Here is a 21,044-nt window from a genome sequence, read left to right on the forward strand (position 1 = left end):
GAGATATTTCCATCCAGACGTTCAATCAACAGTCACGCTGTGGTTAAAATTCAGATCAGTTGTGGTTTTATTGTCCCACCCTTTTGCACACCGCAAAACTAATCCGGTCCATGTTTTCAAACTCCAGATGCCGCAGAGGAAACAAGTGGGACAGCAGGTGCTGTTGAAGGAGTGACGTCCTCAACATGATTGTGGAGGCTGGAGAAGACCCTAGAAGCACATAATCAACACTGAATTTTACTGCAGGTCTTTGTTTGTGGGAGGCAAAAACTGGATTTGGATGGATGAGATGCTTGCTTCAGAAACTTGAGTTGTTGGAATTTTATGTTAGTGGTGAGGGTCTTAATATTCTTAAGTACTCATTTTGCATTTAACAGAGTAAATATTATATATTTTCTTTGCCTGAGGGTCTTCTGAGCTTTGCTGTTGCAAGAGACAGGGATACATCTCCCTCTAGTGTCAAACAGTGATTATACCACTTACAGTATGTCCTGCTGAATCAAAGCTTTATTCTGTACATGTACCAATGGGACTTTTGGGGGCTCATCTGTAAATATAGCAATATTTTGTATATTTAACATATCCAATAATGATGGATCTGTTCTACGGAATTCTGTACATTTTCTAAAAGAGTCTCCACACCAATTATTTCTTTAAAAATATTAATCATCTTAAGTTATTCTTGTCATGGTCAGAGGAATGTCTCCGCAGACAGAATGTCCTTTTTTCAATGTGTTAAATCCTAACATGAGTCAAGTGTTTGTATGGATACATAATCAAATCCAAATTCATGATTTAAAAAAAAAAAAAAAAAAAATCCCACGAGCCACTTTCTTTAGTTTTTTTTGTGCATGACAATGAGGCACAAATAAGCACATCATGCAATACCTGGAACTTTGTTATAGAGCACATCCTCTGCTGCTTTTAGTTACTGACGAAGGAGGCAATGCCTTTTCCTCAGTTCCAAGTCATTCTTTTTTTCTTTCAAAATGTTTGACTGTAATGGAGGAAATTATCATTTAAAAAGAAAATTAAAGATTTATGGATCACATGGTCATTTCAACAGAAGAGTCTTGTTCTTATTTGCATGGATTTTCTTATTATTAGCCTTCTCAGTCTGAGCCTTGGAAGCATGTATACCTTTGTTCTCTTGCCATCATTAATCACATTAATGACAGCTGATCCTGGTCAGCTGCCAATGGAATTAACTTAAAGATCAGAACAAATAAGCTCTGGGGAAAAAAAAAAAAAAAAAAAAAAAAAAAAAAGTGTTAAGATGACACTACAGATGAAACCATATTTTTAACTGAGATTTTAGGTTATTTTCTAAGACATCCTTTATTTTTGCTTCACTATTTGGCATTTATGCTGAGCAGTGTACAATTGATAATGTTCCATTTGCATATGAAGGCATAGAATATAAGAACTATAGATACTGACCTTGAAGTTTCCCTGTGATAGCCATTCATTAACTTTTATCCTCATCACCTGTAGTGTCTACTTATATAAGGGGTAGTTCAACTTTTCTGTTAAGTAATGACAAGATAGTCAAGTAGCTGCATTTACATGTTTATTTAATTGAAATGCATCAACAAAACTAGCAACTTAAAGCAAATGACTCAGTTGTTGATTTAACTATCTCCATGTGAAATACCACGTCTTTTCCTCTTCATCTACTGAATCACCAAGACTGCTGTCACTCTTCAGCTCCACCTTGAAAGACGTCATCCCATCCTCTTCGCCTCCACCACCACATGCATACTTTGCGTCTTCTTCCTCACAGTCTGGTGGCTCCAACTCTCTCTGCAGGGCAACTTGTGATGGCAAATTTTGGTTTTGAAGGGCCTCACCTTCCGTCCAATTAACATAGATCATCTGCTCTTCAGAGAGCTCCAATATATCCGTATCATTATCATCATCCCCTGATCCATCCTCCCTAAACTCAGTGAAATTCCTTACTTCAGATGCACTCTCCTTATAATCCAACTCTTGTAGATCGGATTCAGTCATCGCTCCAAAGATAGTTTCACTTTCTTCAAGCTGCTGCTCCTTGTTTTCGCCATCATCATGCTTTAGTACGGCGGCACTCTCCCAGATCTCGTCATTGCTATTCCAACCGATGTAATAACTTCCATTGATCTTGTCTTCTCTTATGCTGCCAACTGCAGAGGAAGTGACCGGTAAAAAGCCCTCCTCTGCCGTGTACAGTGGATCTGAGACCAGTAATGGCCCACTACTGGCAGAGCCTTAGAAAAATTTAAGATGTCTGTTTTAGACAGATTTTAGACTTTTAAATTGTCTTGAGATTGTAAGCTTATTGTAAGCCTACAAAAAAATAACTAAATAAATCTGAGTAGGAATAAGTGCTTAAAGACTAACAGACCTTCCACCAAGGCCCTGCGGGGTTTGATGGTGACACATTTAGACTCACAGCAGTCACATATGGAGTCATGGCCAGCAAGAGCCCTCCACCTGTTAAGGCAAAGATATTCTTAAGAAACATAAAAAGAAAAACCTTTAAAAAAAAAAATACACTGTTCTAGTTTGACATTTATGTTCCCAACGCTCACCTGTGGTCTCTGTAGGTGCAGGATTTATGCGCAGGTCCTGAGTCCTCTGATGTGACAAATAATTTGCAGTGGATGCTGACCTAACAAAGAAACTACACTCAGCCACAGTTGGTTGTGCAATTCAACAAAATTCTAAATGTTCATCTCTCACCTCAGTGTCGGGGTCTGCTGTAAACTGGAAGGCCTTAAAAGAGAACCTCAGGGTCTCGTCTGTCCGAGAAATGAACTCTGAGGACCCGGGGTTCAGCTTGCTGTCCAGCATGCAGCTTCGGATACAAAGAACAACATGATCACCATGGACAAACCCAAAAGATTTTTAGATGACTTGCCCTTCACTATACATACCCAAAGTTGCCCACGATTATGTATTTTAGGGATGATTTAGGGCCACTGGATGATGTTGCATTACAGCTACTGATGTACAATTTTTCACCAGTGAGAAGGTGAAGAGCAGAGACTTGGATATTAACTGTTTGTCCAAGCAAGTACTCATGAGTCCTGGCTGGTGTCCTCCAAGACTCTAAGAGTCAGTTGGACATGTCACATTATAAAACCACTTGTCTGAACATATCCAAACAGAATTGAGTACAAAAATGAAACCACATTTTACGCATACCATCCATTGAAGTGATCTCGAAGTCTATCGGACGTCCTTTCAGTTTTTTACCCACAACCACTGTTTGCCATGTTGGCCGCACCGCCAGCTGCTGTACCGAATAGTGTCTGTAGGATGGAGGATTTAGGAGCTCTAGGTACAAACCAAGTTTTAACACAAACTGGATGTCATAAATAGCAAAGAAACAAGCCTAACCTTAGATAATGACATTCAACGACGACGTCGATCGGGTGCGCCCTGCTTGGGAATCGTTTAGGTGAAGGCTCATAATGCAGCACGTATTTGTAGATCAGGAAATCACGAAGCAGCTGTGCGTCAGAAAAGCAGAAATTGAGTTTTAAAGATTAAGAGACGTTGTCGACACCCGCGTAACTCCTCTTACCTCGCGCACTCCACTACACGACGTCAAGGGATAGGTGAAGAGCAAGTCACCGTGTGGTCCGAGGTCGCCGTTGCTTCTGCAGCTGCTACCTAAAGTCAGCTCATGCTCATCTGCGCCTAGACCATAGAAACCTCGTCTCACCCGCACGACAAAGTCCGACGTGGAGCAGGTTACAGAAACGTCTGCTTCATACACCGTGTTCTCCTGGATAATTTCCTCAGGATTTTCTTGGCGCATGGATGTAGGTGTTACTACTGTCAAAGAACGGAAGGGCTTGCGCATAGGGAGCGGAGACAAAGGGGGTGTGCTGCGAGAGAACTTTTGGCTAAGTTTTCGGTCTTCTGTAGTTAACAGATTGATTGGTTTTGGTGCGCCCGACTTGAAATCCCGTTTCCTTCTGATAAACGGCGATTCATACGCGGAGCTCAAGGGGTCAAGCGATATAACAGAAATACACAAAATAAAGAGATACCACTTAATTTTCATCGCAACAGACTACCGTCTTCCAATCTTCCACTTTCAATCCGCGCGTAAAAACACCGCTGTCACGGCTGCGGATAATTAGTGGTGATGGACTTCCACCCTGTCGGTAAAAAGGTGAACTTCCGCCTAATTTATTCCGAAAAAGTCATTGAAGCGTATTTGTTTGTTTAACAAACCCTTTTAAGTGACACGATTTTGATATAACGAGCTCAATAGAGAAGGATTTATTTGCATCAATCCTATGCTGCTGAACTAGCCATGTTACTGGTTAACTGGTGTTTACATGTCACACGAAGTGGGCGTGTTTTAGGGTTATTTAAATTAAATCAACTTTTATGCTTTGACAAACTTTATTCTTTGACAAACTTAAAATTACAAATTTACAGTACATCAATTCTTCCTATTTTCTTTTTTATTGCTCATCAACAGTCCAGGAAAAAAAAAGTATTAACAATTCATACATACAGCAGCATTTATACATCAAGACCAATGGGAGCTGTAATGTGCTTCATTATGTTCATTCAGTGCAAGTTCAAAGCCCTACAAAAGAAAACTATGCAGTAATTCACTAAGATTGCTTTAAAAAGCCTTTACAGCAACATAAGGTGGAATGGGTGAAGACAACTGCTCCTACATAGCTTTAATAAAAGGAATCTGGGCATGAATTGGTGTTTTTGGGAGTCAAAGCTCTGTAAAGGCAGCCTGTTATTGGCACGAATTCTGTGAAAAAAATCCATCACTTTGATGTTCTCAGTTTTTGACTGGACCCAAAGACCACTTTTTCACACAATCAACAATAACCATTGTTAATAAATTATAATATATGTGCTTTCATAAGAAAAATGATAATCCCTTGGCAGTTTGTTCAAATAAATAGTTAAATAAAGCATTTTTTTCCCTCTTGGGAAGTGAGAACATGTGACCTCAAGCTCGAGTTGACTTTTCTGTAAAAGAACATTTAACAGTAAAAAGTTTTTCTCAAATAAATGAGACAATCTGAGTCACAATTTCATCAGAATATTTCATAACTATATGCAACATGTGCTTGTAAGGCAATGATTCAGAAGACCTACAAGACAACCTTTCAACTTCAGAAAATTCAAGTATACAAGTTTTTTATCTTTATGAAATGTTCTACTCAAAACCAAACATTACTGCAAAGCTCTGCACAACTCCAGTTAGAGGAAGAGTGCAGACATGAGGATACTGCTCCTTTGGAGCAGTCTGACAGTACAGCTGAGACATGGTAAACATCGACGGTAACATCACACTCCTGTCTGCATGAGTGGCGGTCAGATCTTGTAAACCAGCACATAAATATTTCATGTGACACAATGACACAAATCACATTTGAAACCAGGCTTTGGGGATGTAAAGCAGTCCCAGAGATAAAGGACACTAGTTCTAAAGTCCATAAAGAGCTGAATCAAAAATCAGAAAAGCTCCAGCAACATCTCAGTAAACAATAAGTCTCTGAAGAAATGAGTGAGGTTGACATATGGACAGAAATCAGTGCCCCATTTCAGCATGACAGATGACAGAAAAGCTTTAGATAAGAAAAGACATGCTGAGAAAAAAAAAAAAACAACAAGAACAAGAGCTAACCTGTGACATTGGCTTTACACTGACAAAAATGATTAAATGTGTAGATTTCTCTACCATTACTTAAAAAAAAAAATAATAATAATAAAAAAGTAATAATAATAATAAAAAAAAAAATAATAATAAAAAATCAGGACAAAGCCGGCAGAGAAGAACAGAAGAAAATACTTCACGCACACACACACGCCCCCTCACAGGCTTGGCACTAGAGGGCAGTGCAAACCTGCATGATTCACTGGAGGTGGCTTGTTAATGCTGATGATCTTAAGACAGAGCATTTCTCTGTGGTCTTTTGTTAGTCGTAACAAGTGGTGGTCTCTGTGTAAAGCGGCATTGCTACACACTGCTCCCAAGCTCTGAGATTTCAGACTCAGAATCCCTGTTAAAAGATAGGAGAACAGTTCAGACTTATACACTAAAAACTGTCCAAAGTGGAACAACAAAGCAAACAGTGTGATGAATACATTGCTGCAAAGCAACAATTGAAATGTGTGTATTTCACCCCCCCCCCAACTTACAATAGTTCCTGCAGAAGTTTGCAGTTTCCTTGCCTCCTTTGCTCGTCTATAGGGTAGGTCCTCAGTATCAACAGTCCGATAACAATAAGAACCACGGGAACGGGAGAGACCAGCACTTTTAGGGTTAAACTCACCGACTCAGGCTGCACGCAGTTGCCGGTCACATAGCCAGCAAATCTGTGAAAAAATGCAGAATGAGGGAAGAAAGTTTAGCTGATGTAAGTACAGTTTAGAGATTATGTGATTGTTGGCCACATGATCACAGGACCAAGAGGTAATCCAGTCTACCGTTACGTTGAAATATCAATGTAAATCACTGTACAAAAGTCTTGATCCACCCTTAATATCCTCATATACTGCCAGAAAAATGAGAAATAGATGCAGCAATTTATTGAAATATGTGTTAACAAAAATGGAAATACAGTTCACAAGGCAAAAAGAGTTTGTACAACTCTAATGAGCTTCAAAGTCAATATTTGGTATGAGCACCTTTATTCTTCAACTCAGCTTGAACCCTCTTAAAGAAATGACAAGAAATTTTGTTTAAGTAGTTTAAGTAGGAATAGTCTTCCAGGCTTATTTAAGGACATCCCAAAGCTCTTCTTTGGATGCTGGATGCATCTTTTTTTCTTCTTTTGTCCTTCCACTTGTACAGTTTCCTCAGTTTTTTAAAGTTTTCAGCAAAACTTTCTGACAAAATCATCTTATTGGTCTGTCAAACTGTGTTATGCTGGGCATTTTTTTTTGTAAATTCAAGTAAAGAAATTGGAATGAATTATGCATCTTTGTTACAGGCTGCTAGTAACAATCTAGAATGGTTCTTTGCCAAGTTGCCTGTTGAACACTGGCTCATCCCTTAAGTTAGGTGCCTTGGTAGGCATGACTGATGTTATCAGTGTCTGATTGCCAAACAAGCAAACATTCCTCTGAAAAAGGTTGCAACATACAAGGACAGAACTGAAAATGAGTGAAAAAGTAGCCAGCGTTCATAAAAAAAGAAAGACCTTGAAAGAGCATAATAAAGCTTGGAGAACTACTGCTCAAGACCGCTTTAAAAGATTACAAGAAAGTCTTGTTCAGTGGTAGCAAACTATAAAGATATGAGAGGTGGCTTTAAGACCTTTGCACAGTGCAAAGAGAGAAATACTATACTATACTATAAATACTATGAATACTGCTTACTTCAAACTGAGGGTAGAGATACCTAGGGACAACCCCGAGGCGAACTTGATGAAGAATACATAGAAAGAGTAGAAGAGAGCTTCATGACCATGGATGTCTGGATTCTTAACTTTGAAGTCATCCATTACATCAGGAAGCATTGACCTGAAAGAACAAAAACAAAACTTCGAAGGAAGCTCAAGACACAATCAACAAAAATCTGCATCTCCACCCATGAAAGGACTCAGAATGAAACTGTGCTTACCAGGGCAGGAGGAAAGCTGCTGCCACACTCACACCTGCTGCCACTGAGACCAAGTAGGAAATGATCAGGTTGCTCTCGATAGAAACGATGAGGATCATGAAGGGTACTGCCCACTGCAAGGAGAGAGAAAAACGTCTGAGAAACATGCTCTCTGATGTGATGCCTCAACAGAATTGTTTGGCATCTTCTAGATAAAGGGATTGGACTGAGAAAGTTCATTGCGGCCTTAGCCTTGATTAATAAAAAGAAACAAATCATACCGTGATGCCAAAGTAAGCCGCTTTCTTCTTTCCGAACCTGGTCAGAAACCACTGCCACCATGGGATGGTTACAGTCCCAGACAGCTGGAAGAATTGTGAAAAATAATAATCAACACTGCAGTTCTATTAAAGATCAATATACAAACCATGAAAGCAGAAAAAGATGCACCGAGTAAATGGACAAAAGAGCGACAATACATGTATTTGTTTTCATTCTTTCAGATAAAATTGCCACTTTCCCATCAGTGTGAAAAGAAAACAAGTTGCAGCTGTTGTCAGGGGCTGAAGCAACAACAAACTGCCAATCTCTGCCAATCAGAGGGAAAAGCAGTCAGGAGGATGAAAATATGGACACAGGGCATGGTGGTTGCTCCTGTGGCACAAGCGGGGGGTTGCCAAGGCAACAAAAGCTCCACTGTATGCCCATCTCTGCCTTGATCTTCTGCTAATGCAGAGTGAGTGTGTGGGCGATGAGTTCCCTGGATTCCAAACGACACCTCCTCTCATCCTGAAAATCTGCCCGTTTTAGCCTCAGAGTCAACTCTGTCCTCATGCGAGGCAAAAGAAAGAGCTGAGAACGTTCTCCAACACTCACCATGATGACCAGCAGAATATTCTGGAAGTCTTTCCTGTGGCCGAGAGCGTAGATGATGAAAAGGGTAAAATTTCCCTCCAACAGCTGTTAAAGAGTAAAAAAAGTCTTTCACCTTTTGAGCTGCTACCCAGAGACAGTTACCCAAGACACACATGAAAAGTGACACGCCTAATTATTAAATTATTTCTTTCAATATGGCCTGCTGAAGTTAATACAAGATGCTAATGGTTACCATGAAGGCCAGAGATGTGAAGAGGAAGCCGATGACCAGTTTGACGTACGGGCCATGACTCGCAACCATCAAAAGACCCTGACAGAAGGTGAGCGGTTCCGACTTTTTCCGCCCGATCTCTAGAATCCAACACAGAAGAGAGGAGAACAAAGATAAGGGAACTGAAATTCTTTGCAAGCAATCTCGAAATAAACTAATGCACAAAGAGAGCAATTTCAATGACAGATAGTCTGGCATTTTTACAATACGTTGTGCATTTTGCAGAAAAAAAATTAGGGCCTGCAAGAATGTGGCCTCCAACTTTTTTCTTGAAACCTTTTCAACAACGACACACAATCTTTAAATGAGTCTCGAAAAGTAAATCGCTTCGCAACACACAATTAGGTCTCAACTCTTCCTGAAGCAGTTCCACAACTTTAACCTTGGCTTTGAGTTCTTAAAATGACCCATTATAGATCGTGAAAGTGTTAGATTTTTAAACAAGGTTACATTTCTGTGCGTTTACAGATTTGACAGTTCTCTTCAAACCTGCTGCCGTTTTGATGCATTGTTCTTCTAAAACTTGTTTTCTGACAGAAGTGGACTGCAATAATCGAGGTAACTTTCCCTACAGCCAACGCAGCATGATTACGCCATGCGTCAGGAGAACACAGACAGATCGACACCTCTGCTTTAAATATAAAAACTCCACACTGGACAAGTGAGAGCTTTCATCTTGAGGTTTTGTACCTTTTTGCTCCTTCACACCCAAAAACAAGATTACGGCACACAGGATGTAGATGATGCAGACGACCCCTGAAGCAGTCAAGTAGGCTTGTTTCTGAGAACAGAAAAGAAAGCGTGAGCGTGGACAAACACAGGCTACACTCTCCACTGACACAGATGACATGGCTAGAATCGGCTTTGAATGGCTTGTTTAACGCTGTTCTCTTTCTAACATAAATCTTTAATTAAATATAAATAGAAAACAGGAATTTGGTGCAAAAACAAAAAGTTTTGCACGGTTTCTGAAAACCAAAAAGTGTAAAACCAACACAAACAAACAAAAAAATTGACATAGTTGCACTTTTGGTCGAGATCAACGAGCTTCTGGTACAATTCGGGCTTGTAATTTGTTGGTTTTCTAGCAGGGTCCTGACCTTTAAGCACAGTCCACTTATTTTAAAAAGTATTCCAGCAGGGACAGTATATTAGAGTCACCCATTATTATGTGACCTGCCATTTCAAATCCTTGACTTCATCATTTGGTAGTTATCTAAGATTTGTGGAGCCAGAAGTGACCATATTTGAAAAAGAGGATGAAGAAAGAATCATACTTGAGACCTAATTGGGGGAAAAAAAATTGTCATCTCTCAGGACTAATGCCTCTCATTATGGAGCTGCTCTCAAAATGACCACCTGGACACTGATCAGAAGGAGTGAATTCTTCGTGCTTATCGGGTACTATTCTGCTGAAACCATATATGTTCCAAACACTGAGAAACTGACTGTGTTTCATGTCTCAGCTTCATCCACCTTTCACATACAGTCTTTAGGCTGGGATCAAAACTTTGGAATATCCATTCTACAAGCTGAATATTACCCTCCTTTATCCATTGCCAAACCAGCTCTAATGTGTGTTTAGGGTCATTGCTCTTGTGAAATATTGTTTTGTATCTACTTTTAAGCTGTTTTGCTTTGATTTGGGGGTTTTGCCGAAGACTTTCATTGCAATTCCTCCTTAATGTTACCACATTGTGCAATTATTAGTTCTACTGGCAGCAAAACAGCTAGAGAGCTTTATTTTACCATCAACACTCTACTTTTATGGAGTACCAGAACTTCCTCCAATCATCTACCTGATGCTTGTGGCCAAACAACTTGATCTTTGTCTCATGTGACCATAAACTTTACTCCAGGCTCTTTCTTTTTCCTTGTGGTCAGCTGCATGTTTAGTCAAGCTTAAATTAATCAGTTTTGAAGACTAAAGCCTCTCAGGCCTCTTTTGCACCAACCTAACATCAATCACCAGTGGCATCAAAAAAGGCCCCTGTTGAGTGTCCTTGTGTTGTGAACAAGGCAAACAACATTATTATTATTTTTTTTTTTTAAAAAGAGGAACATAGAAGGAGGCAGTGTTTTTTCCCTCCATGGTGTTGAACAGGCAGGGGGAACTGGACTTCCTTTGTGTGCAGTTCGAGTTAATAGTAACTGAGAACTTTGTCATTGGAGTGGTGCTGGCAGGGCTTGGCCTGCTGGTTGTGGAATAAGATAGAAAGAAGCAGAAGCACAAAACAAGGAAAAACCACATGGGTAAAATTGTGGATTCTTAAGTTATGCTGAACAGCCAATAACAATTATGTCTCTCACTGATAGACCTAACACTGATTCAACAAGGTGCAAACGGTGAGGATCAAAAAGACACGAGACAGGCGTTGGCAGACCCTCGAGACATTCCTGATTTTTGGCTTGGTGCCTCTCAGTCCAACCCGATGTAAACTGGTTTGATGTTGCAGCAGCTTCCATTTCACGTCAGAGCTGTGCCTTGATGGTAGCGCCTGACTATCAGAACTAATTTCGTTTTGACAATTTGGGTCTTTTTGGACTTTTTCAAAGTGGCCAATCCTAACAATATATTATACCTGTATGTAAATGTTTGAATGGTTTATCTCTGAATTTACAGTTGCTCAAAAACTGCTCCAATTTCCATTGTACCGTGTGTTGGTAAATCCAATAAGTGCTGTCAAATAAACCCTATGTTGACACAAACAAGCTGCCAGCTACAGTCACTCATAGTCACTAACTGAAAGCTGAGTGGCCTTCACACTATAACAATTTAACTGGGTGCATGGGCATTTTAGAGTCTGCAATTATTTGTTCATCCATTAAATATTTAGGTTGTGCAATGATTCTCAGAAAACTAAAATGTCTATGATATATGAACTGTAAATTCTACATCTAATTCTTGTTAATGCAACCATTTGACACAGTGCAAAATAATAGAGACTTACTGTCTCATCCAGCGATACTCTAGTAGTGTTGACTGTGGATGAGTTTGTGCCGTTAGTGTCTTCAATTTCAGTGAGACAACTGGAGGCGCCACCTACTATCTGTCCTTGGATTGCAGTGCCCAGCACTGTGCCCAGTACCTCCACCATCATCCCTGAAAGAAAAACAGGTATGCATGCTCAGCATATGATGGAGAACACAGGTGTAATTGCAATCAAGCAGGAAGTCTGACGTACGATAGGCAGTGGCAGAGTCCCGCTCTTTCTGGTCGCTGCTGATGAACATGGTGAGGGCTGAATATGGCACGTGGAAGCACTGCAGGTATACACAAACTCACAGTCAGAGCAGTGTACTTTGTGTGATGAAGAGGCTCAAATCCCTGATGTGTATCAACGTGAGGTACAAACCGTTTGCATTGACTGGAAGAGGCAGTAAAAAATCAAGTACCAGATGACCTTCCCTTCTTCAAACGGAGGCACATACCAGATCAGGAAATAAGTCAGCACTGCAAATGGAGTGGAGCAAAGGATCCTGGGTGGAAAGGAGTAGAGAATTATGGAATAAAAAATGTGTGAATTAACTTTAATTTTGTGTGTTAAAGTGGTAAACAGAGGGTGCTCACACAAATCTGCCCACTGTTATTGTACCATAACCCCTCCTTTTCATTCATTCTTGCCCTGCAGTCACTTCTTTTCTGCTGTCTCCCTGCTGCTATTGTGAATAATCCCCTTAATCCTTCCTCATTAGAGCTCATGTGTGGAGAAAGGGCTCAGTGGGGGCTGCGTGTGGAGCCCAGGTTGGGCAGGCCCAATGGCATGGCCGCTTTGGCCCACCTCACTCTCACCCCACTAGGTAGGTGTCAACGGTCTCTTCCTCAGCTCTGTAAGCCCACCAACAGACCTCGGTGCCAAAACTCAATCAATCAGCCGGCGCCACTTCAGCAGCTTGTTTTTACATAAACAGCAGGGCAGCTAAAACTCCCAGTGGAGATAAGGTCAAACCGTTTCTCAACTTAACTTCTGCTAGATCTCGCTTGTGGTTCTGTGACGGTAGAGAAAACATTACTGGGAAATCCCACGTTGCTTTTATAATTAACATATCTTTGACTGTGATCAATAATAAACCATTTTTTGTCTTATTTGTGATATTAAACTAAATATTTCCTAACGATCATGTGACATTTTATAGCCAAAAACAACAACAAAATAACTGCAAGATTAAAGGATATTGATCAAAAACATTAGCTGTAGGCCTACAGTTAATGGCCGGTTCATAAAAATAACATCTCTCATACAACAGCCTCAACTCTGTCTGTACACTGTCACACACAAGAGATGAAATCTATATTTCCCTGAGGGGCATATCACTAAACATACAGAGAGAGGTTCTTTATTGGATGTGACACTTGTGCACTCAGTCATATGAAGTCCCCCCGTTCGCACATAAAGCATCTCTTGATTTTCTCTCATGTCAGAGCTAACAAGGTTAATGTGAACTAATCTATCAGAAAATAAGAAGCCAGGTTGAAATGGTTTCACACACTGAGAGTGATGACCTCAGGCCACTTAGATGTTACATTTGGAGGTCAATGAGACCCAGAAATGTATTAAAAAAAAACAGTGTTTCAATTTTAGAAAATTATATATGCAAAGAACTTCATATATAGACAAAGCTAAATGTCATTCAGTATGCAACATCTCAAGAATAGACAGTACGAACAAGAGAGAACCTAAAAACTCCTCTGTCGGATGGGTGATTTACATGTTGCCTTTTTTTGACAATGACCTCCATTATTTCAGCCAAGCATGGCTTTTGACACGAGGTAACCTCTCTCTGCTTTTGCTAGACCTCCTGGTTTAGGGAACCATAAATACACTCAGCACTCATTGTTCCCCCACCTATTGGTTTGAATCTGGTGGTGTGTTGTGGGTTGGACCAATCGCTGCAGAAGCCAGCAACTCCCCCTCCCTCCCTTCTCTGCCTCAACTCTCAAAGCGAAAGTCACGCACAGACGGCATTTTTTTTTTTTTGCTCCAGCTACCGCACTCAAGAAACCACTGAGTAATCATGAGAGAAAAATAAAAAAGGTTTAATATCACTTCTGCTCCTCTGAAAATTAGATCATGACCTCAATCGACGGTATAAGTACTCGTACAGCACCACACTTCACAAGCAAGCATATGTAGAGGTCATATTTCTTTTCAACTGGACTTCCTTAATGAGCTCAAGCGTGCAAGTTTGGTTGCAGGAGTAATTTGATCCTACAAAAGGGGAACATCTGAATTTTACAGCCGGCGCAGTTCCCATCTTTGTGCCGCGTTCTTGAAAGCTTCAAGTACAAATCAAGTAAAACATATTTCGATCATTTTAAGGGTTGCAAGGTGCTTTCCGCAAGAGACAGGAATATATATACCCCTGACAAGTCACCAGCTGTAGCACAAGGCTAACACATGTACAGTTGGTCTCACACATGAACAGTGACGCAATGTGCAAACTAAGTATAGTGTCATAAATAATGCAGTATTCTACATTTTTTTCCATTCTGTCGCTGTTTTAAATGGAGGGGTTATTCCAGTAGTTATAATATGAACAGCTCTTAACAGGATGCTCTATCTATCATGTTGAGTTTTTGCTTTTTTCATAAAGGCAGATTTCATTCTTTCACCATCCATTACCCCTTAGCAGCCTCTTTAACCTTGTTGCCATGGTTACCACTAACAGCTCGCAAGTTGCTTGTTCGTCACTCCATTTGCCTCACATTCCTCCTTCCACTCAACATCTCAGAAGCTCATTACTCCAGACACCTACCAGGGCATCATGCGGCCGATGCTGGTCCATTTACTCCGGCTCACCAGGAACCCCACAGTTGGGTCTGTGACAGCATCCCAGGCCCTGCCCACGAACAGGATGATAGAGGCATAGAAAGGATCGAGCTAGAGGGAGAGAGGGAAAACAAACAACAAAAAAAAACGAGTGAGGCTTCAAACTAAAACAAAGAGGTCACAAAATATAAGACCACATATGGTGACTTATGGAGACATTTAGAAGCTTACAATACAACAGCAGTGAAACACACAACTGTTTGTTGAAAGTTACTGTGATGATCTCATTCCTTGAGCTGAATGGCCATTATCTAAGTTCACACTAAGGACAGTGAAAAAGACTAATTCAGCAACAAAGCAAACAGCAGGAGTCCGGGTTAATTTGCCTGACCGATTACAGCAGGGATGAAAGGCTGTTAAACTGATATGATGTGGAGAGGAGCAAACATTAGGAAGAGGAAATATAGGAGTGTTGCAACTGGCAACAGCAAACATACTGGACTGATAGTACAACTTGTATACTCTGCAAATAAATTATTTCTCTTTTCAAGAATTTGCTGCTTAATCATAATCATACAACTAATAAGACAATGTCATTTTTTTTGTATTTTATTTCATCATGATCGCCCCTTTTATGTGCATCTCTTGTCAATCACCTGCGCCACATCGAGCAGGTAGATCTGAAGGAAGAAGCCCAGAGCACTGCCTGTGATCTGGTAGGGAGCTCCTCCGAATGCATAGCACAGTTTGTTCCAAACAGACAGACGATTTCTCTGGGTTCTTGCCTGGAAGGGGAAAAAAAACAGAGATATGTAATGGCGTCATTTTGGATATGATGTGATATGCACTTCTGACTATGACCCCATGGGAGTTATGAATGGACTTTATTTAATTGCAATTTTCTGCTTCAAATTCCCTTTCCCATGCTTCCGTCTGTCTGATACCGTGTTACAACTACTCAGAATCTCACGGGAAACCGAGGTCACTCTCGTTCACTCCAACCTCATCACTACTATATCAGCCATTGGCTCCTGCGATAGGATGTTGGAGGTAGTGTGACATTTTATGCTGAGCAGTCAGCAGCATCAACCGCAGCCAATCACCTTTAAGAGCTTGATGATGCAGGTGAGGGGGATCCAAGACCATTACATATTCAAAAGCTGACTCACCTCTTTATAAACGCACATTGCTACCTTGTCACAAATTAAAGCCAACAAGATTATTTCCCTCTGGTCAAATTCCCAAGCATTTCATTACCGGACTGGAATGAAAAAAAGATACATATACGCTTCTAGATAACCTTTGATGACTTTCAGTGTGTCAGTCAGACTTTTACAGGAGTGGGTTGACAACCCTAACAGACATAACACAAAGATCCTGGTTTCAAGGAATATCTGTTTAACTTTAGGGGGAACATTTGAATTCCTTATATATATTTACACACACACAGCCTTACATCATTCAAGCTGGACCCTCTGGTTCTCTGGCATTTGACTTTGGAATCTGCTGAAACTTATCATTTATCGAATATAGCTGCAGAATTAGATTTATTTGCCTTCTTGACACATATATCCATCCATATCTAGGGTTTATGATCAGATATTGATAACAAAAAGTTATCACAGAGCAGAAACGCTGTGGATGATAATTATAGGTTGTACATAAAGGGCAACACGGGCGCAATTTTTCAAGCTAAATAAACTAATATGGGTATTCTTAAAGGCCGATAGGTTTGTTTGGTAGGCTAGTACTTTTTTAGCGTAACATTTACGCGCTCAGCTATTCACGCCAAAGAGCAGCTGCAGCTCTGACTCAGTAGCAGCACGTCACGTTTAGCGCATCTGTCTGCACAAGATAGACAAAACCTAACAGTTTTGACTAAATGTGGTCCCTTTAAAACCGGCACGTTGGTTTCGCGACGGAGCCCGCGACAGGCTGACAAACGCGGTGAAATCAGATCCAGAGGACAGGGAAATACACGAGACTTGAGGGATCAGGTGCAGAAAGTAAGTAACAGACTTTAAATCCGGCGCCGTTTTACGCGCCAGAGATAAAACAGGCGATACAGACTAAACATGTAGAAAAACGTGCACTTACCTTTACTGTCTTGATATCTGTGCTTCTAGGTTTGACTGTCAGCAAAGTCGCCGCGTACTGCTCGGCACCCTCTCCTCGTGCCATTGCGCGCTCAAGACGACAAACGGATTCAATTTGGTCCAATACTGAAATGATTTTAATTCATCAGAAGAAAAAAAGGCACCTCACAGCATCGTACTATATTGCTTCGTGCTCCCTGTGTGTCTGACTCAGTCTGTCGTGCTCCATCTGGCCAGCTCATTCATTCTACGACTCCGTCTACGTCACTCAAACCCTCACGTGACAATCGTATGTTCCACCGCAGATCCCTGGAGCTCTTTCTCCTTCTGAATTTGAAAGCACTAAGGAAGAGTTATGCCAAGGTTGAGAAATGGAAATCATGTTAACTGGAGGTAAAAATGTTAGGAAAATTAATTGAAAACCTTTAGACAAAATAAGAAACAGAATATGTTCACACTGACATGTGTAACTCCACACACTTTGTGAGAACTCATGAAGCCAATGTGCACTGGTCCTTAATGCAGCTGAGCAAAATTACCCCCTGACTGAAAGCATACAGGTAGATCTGTTGTGTAGAGGGTGTGCAGTGTTGTCCATTGGACTGAGCATTTCCTGCAGATTCTTTTCCCTCAGCACCGGCTCAGGGTGCTTCAGAGCAGACAGCAGCATATGTGCAGGAGTCCACCTCTACTGTTCAGCTTATCCTAGTTTATTGGACCCACCTATTGATTGATTGTGAGTTTATAATATGAAAATACAAAGTGCAAAGGGAAATGTTTGTTTTTAAAGGATGTATTAAAAAGATGTTGAACCATTAAACACTTAGAAAAACACCATAATGACTTCATGAAGGCAATTTTCTTTGAAACATTTATAATTTTGCACACACACAAATACAGCAGAGTGGTGCTTTGGATGAGGGGCTCGTACAGTTGTTCAACTCGATAAGAGGGATGATGGAGGCCATTAAAAAAACCAAAAGGCTATCTCTAGAGCCAGTGTTTGGTTTGTCAAATAAAATAAAATTGTATTTATATGGCACCTTTCATACTTTAAAAGCAACACAAAGTGCCTCTAAAAACAACAATGACAAAACAAATAAACCTTCCCACCCCCATAAATACCCAGAGAGACACAGAGACATACAGACACACACAAACACACACAAACACACAAGCTCAGACCCATTACACCTATTAGACAGAGACATAGCCGGGCACCGAGACCTAAGGCAAGAAAAAAAACACCATTGGGGGCCGGACACACTGAGAGGGTTCCCGGCCCACGACTACAGGGAAGCCCCACACCAAAGTGCAGAGCCCTCCAGCCACCCGGGCCAGAGCAATCCACAGAACAGCACCCCCAGTGGACCAAAAGCAACTCCCAGTGTGGTAGGCCCCCATGAGGAAACACTGGAGCTAAAAACTGAAAGACTAAAGCAGTAAAAAAAAAAGTATAAAATGAACAAAATAGATCAAATGCTTTTCAGCTCATCAAATCAAAACATGTAGTTAAAACGTCTAACTAAAACATAAACCGTATAATTAAAATAATATAGAACAAAAATTAAATATGATAAAAAAAAAGTTTGATTAAAAGGAATAAAGGAAATCAATAAAATCAAATAAAAGCCTGATTTAAAAGGTGAGTGTTGGCTCTTTTTAAAAACATCAACAGCCTGTGCAGCCCTGAGGTTCTCCAGCAGGCTGTTCCACAATCGGGGGCCATTATAACTAAAAGCCACTTCCCCGTGTGTTTTCAATCGAACACATGGTATAGTTAAAAAGCCAGTGCTGGAAGACCTCAGGGTCTGTGAGGGTTGATATGGTAAAAGTAAGTCCGATAAGTAAGAAGGCCCAAGACCGTTAAGACATCTAAAAACGAGTAAATGAACCTTAAAATTTATCCTGAAGCGTACGGGGAACCAATGGAGCGATTTTAAAACTGGTGTAATGTGCTACCGCCCTCTGGTCCTCGTCAGCACTCGTGCGGCTGAATTCTGCAGAAGCTGAAGATTAGAGATACTCTTGTTTGGAAGACCAGAGAGCAGGGCATTACAGTAATCTAAACGACAAGAGATAAAAGCATGCATCAGCACCTCCGTGCTGACCTTGTCCACTGTGGGTTACTGTGGAGTACATGATAGTGAAAGACCTGATTATTCTTATGGAATGAAAACACAGCAGGTCTTGCTTTACACTATTCCACACTATGTAGAATATACAGTATGTATGAATATTATATTGCATTTATGCCAATAGATCCCTCCAATAGTAGAACATTAGAATTGGTGAAATTACTACAGTGAGAAAGTAGTGAGAATAATTCAACTTGAAAAAAGCTGTTCCTGCAAAACAGCAGTGAGAATGTTAAGTTGAATGGGGATAGTTGGCCATGCTAAAAAAGCGGAAAAACTTTCAATTTTAGGAGATCAGAAATCATATTTGATTTTACCAATTTTTTAAACTGTGATAGTTCAAAATTGGCAGAATATTTAAAAAAGCTGCATCATTCAGTAATAGCTGAATGTCTTGAAATATTTTTAAAGTTTGAATGCTGTCTCTAACTGAAAGTATGCTGAAGTAGTTAGGTTTCAAAGAAGAGGAGGCTTTTTTAATGATTTGAAAGAATTTACATTAATTTTCAATGACAGGAAAATTTCATAAAACGCTTAATATTTTAAAGATTCTAAAAGTTAGAAACACCAAAAGTCATGGCAGTAATTATTATGCTTAACAGCATTCTCACAATAATAATAATAAAGAGAAACAGGATCACTGTAGGAGTATAGAAACAGATCTCTTTTTTTTTTATGAAATATTGTGAGGATATGACTTTGCCTCAAGTGTAGGAGTTTAAGTGTCTTGCTGAGCAAAAAGGTGAAACTTCTGTTGTACTGGTTCAACTACAGTGAGTTCCAACTCACACTGACTGAGAGAATGAGGCCATGGATACAAGCAGCTGAAATAAGTTTCCTTTGGGGGTTGTCTGGGCTCAGTCTTAGAGACAGCTAGTGCATCTAGGAGGGAGCTTGGAGTAGAGCTGCTGCTCATCTGCAAAGGAGTCAGCTGAGGTGGTTCAGGCATTTGATTACGATGTCTCCTAGTTGGCTCCCTTTGGAGGTTTTTTTAAACACATTCAACTGGAAGGGAAACCCCAAACTTGCTGAAGGGATTACAGCCTTTAAAAATATCCAACAAATAGAATAATATTTTTCATAACTAGAATTGGACCAAATCTATATAGCCACAGCTACTAGATAAAAAGCAGGTACTCCAGCTTTCTCTCACCATACAAAAATGATTTTGTGACTCTAAATCGTCCCCTAGGAGTGAGTGTGCATGGTTGTTTGTCTCTGTGATGGACTGGTGATCTGTCAGGTCCTGTCCTGCCTCTCGCCCAATGACAGCTGGGATAGGCTCCAGCTTGTAAAATATATTCTGCCTTCAAAATAAGTTGGAAGATATTTTCAGAACTTTTTTTATTCTTTTTCAATCAACGACGAGTTTGTCACATGCTTGGTCAAAAAGACCTTACGACTCCTCTGACAAAGTAATGACAACTTGGCGTACGGAACAACTTTCCTTTGAAATGACACATGACAAAAAAAATGTGACAACTTAAGTGGGGTTCATCCTTCACAACTTGTCTCTGGCAGGGAGACCTTCAGCTTCAGTGCAATGCATTCTCAATCAAATGAAATGGCAGTTTTTTCACTAATTTCACCCAATGTTCATCAGCATGTTTTTTATTTTATCTGGCTCTCATTTGAGGGTATCAGAAGCCAGAGTGAAGTGGTTCTTTTTCATGGTTCTCTAAAGTCCCTTTCATGCAACCCATTCACAGTATCACAATGCCTCACAATGCCTCTTTTCCCATGATTTGCTCATTTTCAAACCTGCTACTGCTGCGACTGTTGTCAGATAAAATGACCATAGATAGATAGCTGATCTGTTCCAGGTGCCATCTCCTTGTTTTCACTTTCAGTTCAATCGTGCCAAATACAAAAACAATTCGGTCACATTACACATAACAATCCAGTTCAAGTAAGTTTTATTCATGTACTTCCCTAGTATATAACACTAGTTAATAAAAAAAATCATCTTGAGGCACTTTAAAGATAAGGTTCAATCCAATACAATTATTGTCTAATAAAATCAAATGAATGAAAATCCTAATTTCTCCAAATCATATCATGCAAGTTCATGAAAAGTGGCCTAGATAAAGAAAACCGCAGATTGCATCAAATCTGCTCATCGATTCAGTCCAGAGATTGCAAATATTCATTGTTCCATTTTATTTGTTTATGGCCTCTTTTCTACATTGGATTAACAGTTCCTCTCATTTCCTAGTCTAGATAAACAAAAACCCTTTTCTTCTCACACTTAGATCTGGCAGAAATGTTTGAACATGATTCCAGATGCTAGTTTATACATGGTTCTGCTTTTCTTCC

The 21,044-nt window shown here is 40.2% G+C and overlaps 3 protein-coding genes across 3 annotated transcripts in view; 1 reads left to right on the forward strand and 2 right to left on the reverse strand.

Moving 5' to 3' along the window:
• Nucleotides 1-1,068, forward strand: part of LOC142402537 (uncharacterized) — a 28,018-nt gene extending 26,950 nt beyond the window's left edge. The window contains exon 8 of the mRNA XM_075488062.1: nucleotides 128-1,068. Within this exon, the coding sequence (XP_075344177.1) occupies nucleotides 128-189 (62 nt within the window). The 3' untranslated portion in view covers nucleotides 190-1,068. The remainder of the gene's footprint in view (nucleotides 1-127) is intronic.
• Nucleotides 1,069-1,563: 495 nt separating this feature from the next.
• On the reverse strand, nucleotides 1,564-4,166 carry LOC142366042 (uncharacterized). Its single transcript, XM_075447812.1, has 8 exons — nucleotides 3,569-4,166; nucleotides 3,382-3,494; nucleotides 3,187-3,293; nucleotides 2,916-3,090; nucleotides 2,722-2,836; nucleotides 2,571-2,650; nucleotides 2,384-2,472; nucleotides 1,564-2,246 (listed from the first exon to the last, which is right to left on the reverse strand). Exons 1-8 carry the CDS (start codon nucleotides 4,052-4,054, stop codon nucleotides 1,636-1,638), a joined length of 1,776 nt encoding a protein of 591 aa, XP_075303927.1. The 5' UTR covers nucleotides 4,055-4,166; the 3' UTR covers nucleotides 1,564-1,635.
• A 216-nt stretch (nucleotides 4,167-4,382) lies between these two features.
• Nucleotides 4,383-16,876, reverse strand: LOC142365866 (sodium-dependent lysophosphatidylcholine symporter 1-B-like). The gene is made up of 14 exons (XM_075447610.1): nucleotides 16,592-16,876; nucleotides 15,151-15,279; nucleotides 14,481-14,605; nucleotides 12,080-12,203; nucleotides 11,909-11,987; nucleotides 11,675-11,826; nucleotides 9,414-9,504; nucleotides 8,685-8,803; nucleotides 8,453-8,536; nucleotides 7,858-7,941; nucleotides 7,598-7,710; nucleotides 7,354-7,497; nucleotides 6,172-6,348; nucleotides 4,383-6,032 (listed from the first exon to the last, which is right to left on the reverse strand). The coding sequence occupies exons 1-14, from the start codon at nucleotides 16,673-16,675 to the stop codon at nucleotides 5,990-5,992; spliced, it is 1,548 nt and encodes a 515-aa protein (XP_075303725.1). The 5' UTR covers nucleotides 16,676-16,876; the 3' UTR covers nucleotides 4,383-5,989.
• Between the last annotated feature and the right edge of the window lie 4,168 nt (nucleotides 16,877-21,044).

The sequence above is a fragment of the Odontesthes bonariensis genome, chromosome 17 (assembly GCF_027942865.1).
Source record: "Odontesthes bonariensis isolate fOdoBon6 chromosome 17, fOdoBon6.hap1, whole genome shotgun sequence".
Lineage (NCBI taxonomy): Eukaryota > Metazoa > Chordata > Actinopteri > Atheriniformes > Atherinopsidae > Odontesthes > Odontesthes bonariensis.

Coding starts and splice junctions, on each gene's coding strand:
- LOC142366042 (XM_075447812.1), bottom strand. CDS start 4,054: ATGAAAATTAAGTGGTATCTCTTTATTTTGTGTATTTCTGTTATATCG. Junction 3,294..3,381: donor GTTGAATGTCATTATCTAAG/GTTAGGCTTGTT, acceptor TCCATCCTACAG/ACACTATTCGGTACAGCAGC. Junction 2,651..2,721: donor CAGCAGACCCCGACACTGAG/GTGAGAGATGAA, acceptor TTTCTTTGTTAG/GTCAGCATCCACTGCAAATT.
- LOC142365866 (XM_075447610.1), bottom strand. CDS start 16,675: ATGGCACGAGGAGAGGGTGCCGAGCAGTACGCGGCGACTTTGCTGACA. Junction 11,988..12,079: donor TCTTCCAGTCAATGCAAACG/GTTTGTACCTCA, acceptor GTATACCTGCAG/TGCTTCCACGTGCCATATTC. Junction 7,711..7,857: donor CGGCTTACTTTGGCATCACG/GTATGATTTGTT, acceptor CTCTCCTTGCAG/TGGGCAGTACCCTTCATGAT.